The sequence below is a fragment of the Protobothrops mucrosquamatus genome, unplaced genomic scaffold (genome assembly GCF_001527695.2).
Source record: "Protobothrops mucrosquamatus isolate PMUCROS unplaced genomic scaffold, P.Mucros_1.0 scaffold383, whole genome shotgun sequence".
Taxonomy (NCBI): Eukaryota; Metazoa; Chordata; class Lepidosauria; order Squamata; family Viperidae; genus Protobothrops; species Protobothrops mucrosquamatus.
Window position 1 is genome coordinate 42,586 of NW_015386715.1, and position 10,089 is coordinate 52,674.

General features: G+C 40.6%; 1 protein-coding gene across 1 annotated transcript in view; it reads left to right on the top strand.

Annotated features, from left to right (window-relative positions):
- Positions 1–6,974, top strand: part of CHN1 (chimerin 1) — a 29,664-nt gene extending 22,690 nt beyond the window's left edge. The window contains exons 5-7 of the mRNA XM_015815893.1: positions 924–1,061; positions 1,737–1,842; positions 6,525–6,974. Coding sequence (XP_015671379.1) covers positions 924–1,061; positions 1,737–1,842; positions 6,525–6,696 — 416 coding nt within the window. The 3' untranslated portion in view covers positions 6,697–6,974. The remainder of the gene's footprint in view (positions 1–923; positions 1,062–1,736; positions 1,843–6,524) is intronic.
- Positions 6,975–10,089: the final 3,115 nt, after the last annotated feature.

Below are 10,089 nucleotides of genomic sequence, written 5' to 3' on the forward strand. Positions count from 1 at the left end.
ACTGCGGGGTCGGCAGGAGCTGGAGCATATGACAGGAACTCACCCCACCCGCAGCAGCAACCAGGTCTGGAACATAAGCCTGCCAACTGTCAGCCCAGCCTTCTAACTTCTTGAGCCACGCTCCGATTACTTAGTTATAGTCATCTGACTTACTGTAACACTCATGAATAGTACTAGGAGGTGACTGTCATTTTCTGTCATCTGTGCTAATTTGCTAATGAGGCTAAAATTGGGTTATTATTCATTTTAAAATGTTGAAGGCTGTCTTTGAATGTGATTTTGTGCAACCTTTCCTAATCTGACATTATTAATACATGTTGGACTATGCTTCTCACTGTCTCTAACGGCTGGAGATTATGGATGCCATAATCTCTCATTCTGCCAGTTCCATTGTAGGGGTAACAAAACAAGAAGAAATATATTGCTCTGTGTCTGACTTTCTATGTCATGGCACTTTTTATTTAAAAAAATAATCTTGCATTTGAAAGGCATAACTCTGCCCAAATCTCATTGAAACCAATTACAATTCTGTGAGAATAGAAATTAAAGTCGCCAGCAGTAGACTGCAGCTGAATCACAGAGCTCAGCTAATGTGAACACAGGCAATTTTCTTTGTTATAAATACTGCTCACAAAAATAAAGGGAACGCAAACCCCTTCAGTACCATGGTAAAATGTTCCCTTTATTTTTGTGAGCAGTATATATTTTTTCTTTGCAGATAACAATTCCACAGATACCTTGAAAAGTGCTGTTTATAGAACAGGGTCTTTATTTCAAAATGTATTTTACCTCGTTTCTGCTCTTGTATTGTATGTATAACAGTGTATGTACTGTCTTAAATATCATTGCAAATTACAATTCCATTTGCTAATATCATGTACATTTTATATTTTGGGTCCCCCTCCCTCTTTATTTATGTACAGATGGGGAAAAAGCAGACATTTCCGTGAATATGTATGAAGATATCAACATTATCACCGGTGCACTTAAACTCTACTTCAGGGACTTGCCAATTCCATTAATCACATATGATGCCTACCCCAAATTCATAGAATCTGCAAGTAAGCCTTAAATTGTATCATTTCTCAAATGGGTACTTTTATTACCATAAAATTTGTCTAAATTGTTCATGTTATGTTTGTTTGAAACAAGGGATGTATGTAAATTGCTGAGCCAGATTTTCTCATTTTTAAAGGGCTAGACATATTGCAAATTTTGAAGAACTCAGCATTTTTTTTAGTAATAGAAAAAAAAATAATCTGATATAGCAAAGTCCATTACCAGTATACACAGTATTGGACAATTGATTATCAGAGATTTTGTGGCAACATTCTTGAAGGCAGTGTGTTTAATTTATGAAGAACAGTTAGTCCTCCTGTCATTGGTTCTGCAGTTGATAGCTATATGCTTGTAGCTTTGGTGTTTTTAATATCTAGCCAGCCTAGATATTAGGTTTAGATAGCAACAGGATTAAACAAGGTTGTTCCTCATGTATGTCAGCTTATTTAGATAAATAATACCTCTAGCCATGCTTTTTTTCTATTCAGGGACAGCAAAAGTTTATTCTCCACCTGACAGTAAGGATAATATAATCTTTATTTATTTTTCCTTTCCTTGCACATAATTCACATGGATAATATTGAAAATGTGTTATATCAGAAAACACAGGCCTCCGAAGAGGCTCCTCTAATTTGTGCATCTTTGGGCTTAAGGTTTATCAGATGTTTCAATTTCAGAAACCACAGATCCTGATGAACAGCTGGAAATACTTCATGAAGCATTGAAGCTACTGCCACCTGCGCACTGTGAAACATTACGCTATCTTATGGCACATTTGAAGAGGTATTAAATGAAAGGATTTGTCCATATCTCAAGCCCACCAAGCATTTTTTTTTGTTCAAGTTCTTGGGCTAACCGCTTCCATTTTTTAAAATCCATTGATCACGACATACATGATTTCTTGCTAATAACCTCTGGCTGAGCCAGGATAGACATGATGCATCCATCCTAGGTTTTCTTGATCTCTCAGCAATCCTAGATACCATTAATCATGGTATCCTTCTGAAACAACCTCTGGTTTTCGGAGTGCCTGAAATTTTGATGCTCTCACCTCTCTTATCTACATATTGATGAAGTTGTTGGGCAAAGACATCTACTGATCATCAGGGCACCCATGATGCTCAATTGTATATTTTGACCTCTGGTTGACCATGTCGTGCTATTGAAGTCATATTCCAGTTCCTGGAGGCTCTTCAGGGACGAATTTGATGAGGAAGAATAGGCTCAAAATCAAACCTGATAAGACCAAAGAACTGTGGATACTTAGCTCTCTTAGTTCTAGTGGTTCTTAATGGGATTGCACTCCCCCATTCAACGTTATATGCAATTTAGGGGTCCTCCTAGACTCATAGCTTGTGCTTGATAAACCTATAGCAGCCTCACCAGGAAAGTCTTCACACAAATTCACCTGGTGTGGCAATTATTGCCCTTTCTGGCCTAGACTCCCTTCGTATAGTTACTCATCCTTGGTCACTTAGTCTGGTCTGTTGCAACATGGTCTACATGAAACTGTACTAGAACAGGGCTTTTCAACCTTTTCACCCACTGTACCACTTTTAGGATATGGCAATATCCGAGTTCCACCAGTTGCCTAGCAAGGTGTCAAAAACTTGATGACCCCCCCCCAAAAAAGGAAAAAAGTGATAAAGTACAGGTAGTCCTCGACTTACAACAGTTTACTTAGTGACTGTTCGAAGTCACTAAGTACCTCCCAAGCCACAGCCAAGCAAGACACCTGCCTGCCCGCCCGGCAGCGCTCTTCCTCCTGTCCGAGGTTTTTCATTGTTGTGAGCATTTCTGTTGAGGATTGGCAGCAGGGGTGGGGTGGGGGGTATTTGGTTTTTATTCCCCCCGTCTGCTGGGTGGTTGCAGCAGGTTTTGGTCACTTCACATGATCCTGGGACACTGTGACCGTCATAAATATGAATCAGTTGCCAAGCATCTGAATGTAAATCACAAGACCCTGGGGATGCTGCAACATTCCAGCTGATCGGTGCTTCTTCAGGGCTCAGCAGAAGCACCAGGATCAGCGCCGAGCTCCAGCTGGAGCCTGGTGCTGATCCTGGTGCTTCCGCTGAGCCTTGACAGCCCTGCAGCTCCAGCCATCTCTCACTCAGACTTGTGTGGTGCTGCCACCGGTTCAGCTCATTCCCCTCCCCCTCCTACCACTTTTCTAGGATGGTCGCGTACCACCTGCCAGGTGTCAATGTACCACAGGTGGTACCCGTACCACTGGTTGAAAAGCCCTGTACTAGAAGACCAACATTCACCCATATTATCACATATCAGTGGGGACAAATTGGGGGAGTTCAACACTGGAGGTGGCTGCTAGATTGATGGCAGACTCCACTTATCTCCCCCCCGCCCCCGGCTCTCTACTGTCCACCCATCCATCTTTTTAGTTATCATATTGATGTATTTATTCTCGCTGTGTTCCCTTGTCGTTGTTTATTGTTCTATTGTTTTACTTCTGTCCTGTTTACACTCCTTTCATTTTCTTTCTTTTTACTCTATTGCGAGCCGCCTAGAGTAGCCCCACAGTAAGATAGGGGGCAAATAAATGTAACAAATAAATAAATATTAACAGATTCACACCTTATGATGGTTCATGCAATGTGCAATGTCTCCAACAAGCCGTGTAGCTTGTTTCATAGAATAATCTGTACTTGCAATTTTTCTGACTAGTTTTACTTCACCCTCACTATCTGCTCTATTCTTAAGTTGGTGTGTTGGCCGAGCTCTCTAAACATGTCTGTGGGAGCCCCTGCTTCATTGTTGGAAGTAACCTTGTCTTGGGTCTTCATCACTGTAATTATTTAATTGGAGGCATCTGAATTTGCAGTTGGAGGGACAGAATCCTGCTCATCTCTGACTCCGGCCCTTTAAAATATCAGCTTGAAAAGTCAATTCAGGGCAGGGTTGTCTAACTTCAGAACCATTTGTTCCCAAACTTACAGCTCCCGTCTGTTGTTATAGGTGTCTGGCATGATTTAATTCCACATTAAACAGAGCCTCTGGGATGGGTTTTTAATGTTTTCTTTATAATTCATGAACTTTCCAATAATGGAAATTTAGTTATTTAACGACTAAATCCTTAATGGCATTTATCTTGAGCTGTAAATCAGTAATATCCGTTAGAGCTTTTGTTTAGTCTGCTCAAAAACTAATTTACAAATGTGAGGGTTTTTTTTTTTCTGAAATAGGCAATTAGCCACCATAAAGCAAATCATAGCCTCTCAAGACAGCCGTTTATATGTATGTTATGCCATTCAAACAGAAACAGGGAGGGGGCAGCTGTTCCTACTGTACCCATTAACTAGAGGCAGAAGGTGTGGGATCTGTGGAGGTCTGTCTTTCTGTAGTGGCTTTGGAAGTAGTTGGATTTCATTTTATGGCAAGTGTAACCTTTTATAAAGGCACATGGTGTTATTCACTTCTAGACTTCTATCCTCCCTCTGTGGAATTCATAATGGCATGTTAGTAGTCTCAAAATAGCTTTTACTTATGTATATGTTGATTTTCCCGAACATAAATCTTTTCAAACTGGTTTACAAGTAACATCCAAATACGTGTTTTAAAACACAATAAACTAAAGGATACCGTCCCATAAAGAATGATCAAGATCTTTTCCAAAGTGTAGCAGAAAGTAGACAGCTCTTTGGAGAGAAGACTGCTCCAAGTGGAACAAGAGCAAAAGTTGGGAGATTTCTCTCCTTGACCCCCCTTCTCCCTGCCTTGTTCATGGCTTTGAAGCATCTAGTTCAGAGGCCCCCAAACTTTTGGGCACCAGGGACTGGTTCTGTGGAGAAAGATTTTTCCACGGACCGGAGGGGGCATGGTTTCGTGTGCTGCCTGGATCCAGCGGATGGGGCTTCACTTGTTTTTGCGTGGTCCGGTTGCTGGTATGCCACAGCCCAGTGCCAGTCCACAGACCGGGGTTTGGGGACCCCTGATCTAGTTGGCCATATAGAAAATAGGGTGTCAGTCTAGTCCCCATTGTGGTATCCGGGTGCAATGGACTGACCATTACCTTCCTTGGTGATTGTCAAGCTCTTGGCCTAATTTTATTTTGTAATTTTCATGAGTTAGGAAGCTACCATGCTGCAAAGCAGAGCACCAGTCATAAGAATAAAATATTTCTGAGTAACATCTTGAGTATTAGACCCAAAACCATTGTTAGCAACTAAAATATTGAGTGCTGAAGGCCAGCAGTTTGTTTGCCGGCTGGTATATGGGTGCATCATATCTACCATTTTGTGAGAACGCCTGTACTATGTTAGAACTGCACCCAAAAGTGAAAGAACCTTGCACTAGGTAGGTGGATTAAATAAATAAAGGAACAGTAATGTTGGATAAAAGGCCACCTAGCTCAGTCTCCTCTTTCTGCCAATAGCCAGCCAGAGAACAATAGCAATGTTCTACTATTTTTTACCAACATCTGATTTTCAGACTTACTTTGCTTCCAATCACAGATAACGTCAGCATTGCAAGTACACTAAAATCCTCACCTGGCATGCATTTGCCCAATCCATAATATAAGTAGATGCTGCATGAAATATTTCCTTGTATCCTGAAATGTCTCATCATTCACCTTTCTTCAATGATCCTGAATTCTAGTATTATTATATGAGAGAAAAAGGAAAGACCTCCTTTATTAAGACATTACGTTTGATCTAAGAAACACTGATTAATACAAGAAGGACTTGTCCAAAGCATACCTATTCCTATTGACTACAAATGATGGGCAGCTGATGAAATGCCCTGCTATGTTGGCAGTTGTCTATGATGTGTATGGAATAGAGGGAGGGAGAGGGAGGGAGAGAGAGAGAGAGAGAGAGAGAGAGAGAGAGAGAGAGAGAGAGAGAGAGATGGACTGAAGTGTTTTATTTTATTTTTAAAGGGTTGACAAGGACAAGTGTTGCATTTGAGTTAAGTGACTCTGTGCTTTAAAGAACACAGCTCTTTGGGCAACTTCTTGGCCTAGCTAGCTATTCCACATGTTTCACTCTGACAATTGTGACATTCCGGGTCTGCTTACATAGGAAGATCAGACTCATTGTTGCTGGGTGCTTTCATATGGGAGATAATAGGAACTGTAGATCTATGCAGACAGAGTGTATGCCCTATCAGAAAGAGAGAGAGAGAGAATGAATCACCCTTTATTAGCTCCAGTATCTTACTCACAAGGCATCTAATATTTTATTTTGTTCCTCCCTTCAATCTGCCTTATGGTTGTTGCCTTACCCATCATTCTTTATCAGCCTTATAGGAGCATTTCCGTAACTGTTCGCTAGGGAACACTGAGAATTTTAGTTTTTGCACAAAGGTTGTGGTTATGACCATTCAAGCTATCTTTAATTTGTATTTCACGTGACCCTTTTCATTTCTGGGTCGACGAGATCACAATTACAGCTCATCCAGGCTTTTGATAGCTCGCATTTTAATCGCCTTCTGTCTTGTTCCAGGGTAACTCTCCACGAAAAAAAGAACCTCATGAATGCAGAAAATCTTGGCATTGTTTTCGGACCAACCCTTATGCGAGCGCCCGGGCTAGATGCAATGGCTGCCCTGAATGACATTCGTTATCAGAGACTGGTGGTGGAGATGCTTATAAAAAATGAAGATATTTTATTTTGAACTTGGAGTACGTGTGCAAGTGTTTCTAGCGGCTGGCGAGAAAAATCGGGAGGACTGTGAATAATTGAGCCAGCTCCTGCAGCTGAATTTTTATTGTGAGGTTGTGCTGTATGAAAGGTGTTTTATTAGGTTGCTTTTGCCCATACAGAAAATATTGGGGAGAGGTGATCGTATGCTCTGCTTCCCAGGATTTATAGCTGTGGGCTGTTTTATCCTAGTCCAGAAATTCTGTTAAACTTGATCTGCTTCTTGCTCACCTCTTTTGTGAGGCTTCTCCTATTAAGGGCGCAACAGAAGGAGTCAGCATCTGCATTCTGAAATAGTTTGTGACTGTGATTTAGCATGTTTCTCAGTGTCAGTCTGTGGTGGTTTTCTGCTCTGTTTTGTAATTGGTTTCTGATCTTTCAGAGGGGGAGGGGGGAAACAAACTCCAGAGATCCAGAATCTCTCAATGTTTATTGACATCTCCTATCATTCTTTTCCTACTTGAAGGATAATTTTTGTTGGATTTCATAACATTTGTTTAACTGCTGGAATACATTTTCATGTAGCAGAAACATATTCTGATTGCTACTTTAAGAAAAGCCTTTTAGTGTGTTTCCAGTTAGAGGTGGCAACACTGAATGAATGAAAAAATGGCTTTGTGGTTTTCAGTTGTCTTTTTGTATTTCTGCTGGGCGTGCATATTAATTTATTAAAGTTTTGCTTTAGAACCTTACCAAGCTTTATTTATTTATTTATTAGGTTTTTGTCCCACCTTTATTATTATTTTTTATAAATAACTCATAGTGGCGAACGTACATAATGCTCCTCCCTCCTCTGGTTTTCCCATAAAACAACACTGAGGGCTAGGGTCTCCACAATTTTGACCAATTTTCCAGCAGTGCCAAATCGTTTTCTATGTTACGAACATCAACTCTATTACATACTTTTGTGTCATCAGCAAAAACACAAACCTTATCTAGCAATCCTTCTGTGAGATACGTGAATCGTGGTGGCCCAGTGGTTAGAACGCAGTATTGCAGGCTAATTCAGCTCATTGCCAGGAGTTCAGTCCTCACCAGCTCCAGGTTGACTCAGCCTTCCATCCTTCCAAGGTCGGTAAAATGAGGACCCAGATTGTTGGGGGCAAAAGGCTGACTCTGTAAACCCCTTAGAGAGGAGTGTAAAGCACTGTGAAGCGGTATATAAGTCTTAAGTGCTATATCACTTAACAAACACATTGAACAGAACAGGATCTAGGACTGATCCTTGTGGTACACCGTGTGTGATTGGTCTCTGTTCTGACAGAGCCCCGTTAACAATCGCACACTGGGATGAATCCCTGAGCCAACCTCCTATCCATCGAAACACTGAGTGGTTAAGCCTTAGCCTGTACAACTTTTTTGTGAGCACATTACATGGCACTGTATCGAATGCTTCGCTAAAATTCAGATCAGCTATGCCTACAGTACCCTCTTCATCCAAAACATTTGTGACACAGTTTAAAAAGTCAATCAGATTAGTATGGCATGATCTGCACTCGGTAAAGCCATGCTACTTTGGGTCCATCAAATTGTGCGCTTTTAAATGTTCATTAATCCTTTTTTTTTTCCAGGAGTAATTCCATTAACGTCACTACTACAGATGTTAAGCTCACTGGCCCATACTTTCCAGCTTCCAGAAATACTGTAAATAATGTAAATTTAAGGGACTCATTCAGATTACTTCAGATATAGTGGACTTGGTCCAGGCGGCAGCTGGGTGCAGATTTTGTATATAGGTAAACCCCAACTTATGACCTTGGTTTAGTGACTGCTTGAAGTTACAACAGTGCTGAAAAAAGTGACTTATGACTTAAATGTTTAAATTGTTTAAAAAATGAATAAGTCCAAAACATTATACTTGCTCATTTATGAACCAAACCAAACTATATAATCGTGTGTGGCAAAGGGGGTTTTGTATGTATGTAGAAATACTGAAAATTCAAAATGATGTATGTACAGTCTTTTAAGTACCTCTGTAGGTGGGCTTAAAGAGGCAGGATTTCATGACTTCAACTCCAGTTTAGTTATGGTTTATCCTGTCTTTATTTATTGTTAAGGCAGCATACATGCCAAATCTCCCTCCTCCTATTTTCTCCACAACAACAACCCTGTGAGGTGGGTTGGGCTAAGAGAGAGTGACTAGCCCAAAGTCACCCAGCTGGCTTTTGTTTCCAAGGGAGAACTACTGTGGAATTCATCCTCTCCTGGTTTCTAGACGAGCAGATGTGTCACCTCACTGAACTGGCTCTTCAGCTGAGTTAACACTTGAGCCATGTGCAACTGATGTACTGCATAGTTCTATGAAATAATTAACTAGCTATAATAACAGAACTACTTAATTAAAGTTTGTCCTTCACCCACATTTTTAAATCATTTTGTCTGACTCTGCTCCCTTTTGTGACTCAGCTGTTCCAAGGCTGGAATGACCCACTGAAAGTTACATGTCTAGAGGCAGATTTAACACTGGTCAAAATCCCAGAGGATAGAAGTTGCATTACATTAGCTATTCAAGTAAAGTAGCCCAGGTCCCAGTGGAAGATCAACTACTACAGTCATTTTCCTCCCATGGTAAGACATTCATCATATTCATCTAGCCTTCTCTGTGCTGATTGTTGTGTACAGTCCAGAATTTTGTGGTCCAACAGAAGGGAAACAAATCAAAATGAACTTTACTAAGCACTTAAGCTACTAATTTCTTTTCTGGATAAATGGATTTAGAAAAGATGTATGTATGTATATATGTACTGTATGTATAATCTATCTACAACTATCTATATCTAGCTATCTAGCTATCTCTATCTCTATCTATCTATATTATATCTCTATCTCTATCTATATTATCTCTCTCTCTCTCTCTCATATCTATATCCAACTGTCTTTCTATTTGTCTGTCTATATCTATCTATCTATCTATCTATCTATCTATCTATCTATCTATCTATCTATCTATCTATCTACCTCTACCTATCTAATCTGTCTATAATTTTAAAAAGCTACAGTGGTTATTGAGGATTAGGCAAAGCAATCAACAGAAACCCCTCCAAGGGTCATTAAATCTTTCAGTTCCCGGGCTCTGAAAAATACCCAAGTCTTTAATGCTTTGGGAAAAGCCAGTTCTAATCTCAGGAAAGATGTCATTGTAGGCACTGCAACAGAAAAGGCACATTTCCAAAGTTTCTTCTGTGGTTCTCGGCGCCTCGTTTCAGCCAGTTTACTCCATCTTTGGCCATTGGGGGCGAAACACTGGCCCCGGTGGAAAGGGCACGCAACTTGGGCGTCCTCCTGGATACCCGGCTGTCGTTAAACGATCATATGACGGCCGTGGCCAGGGGGGCTTTTTATCAGATACGTCTGATACGCCAGTTGC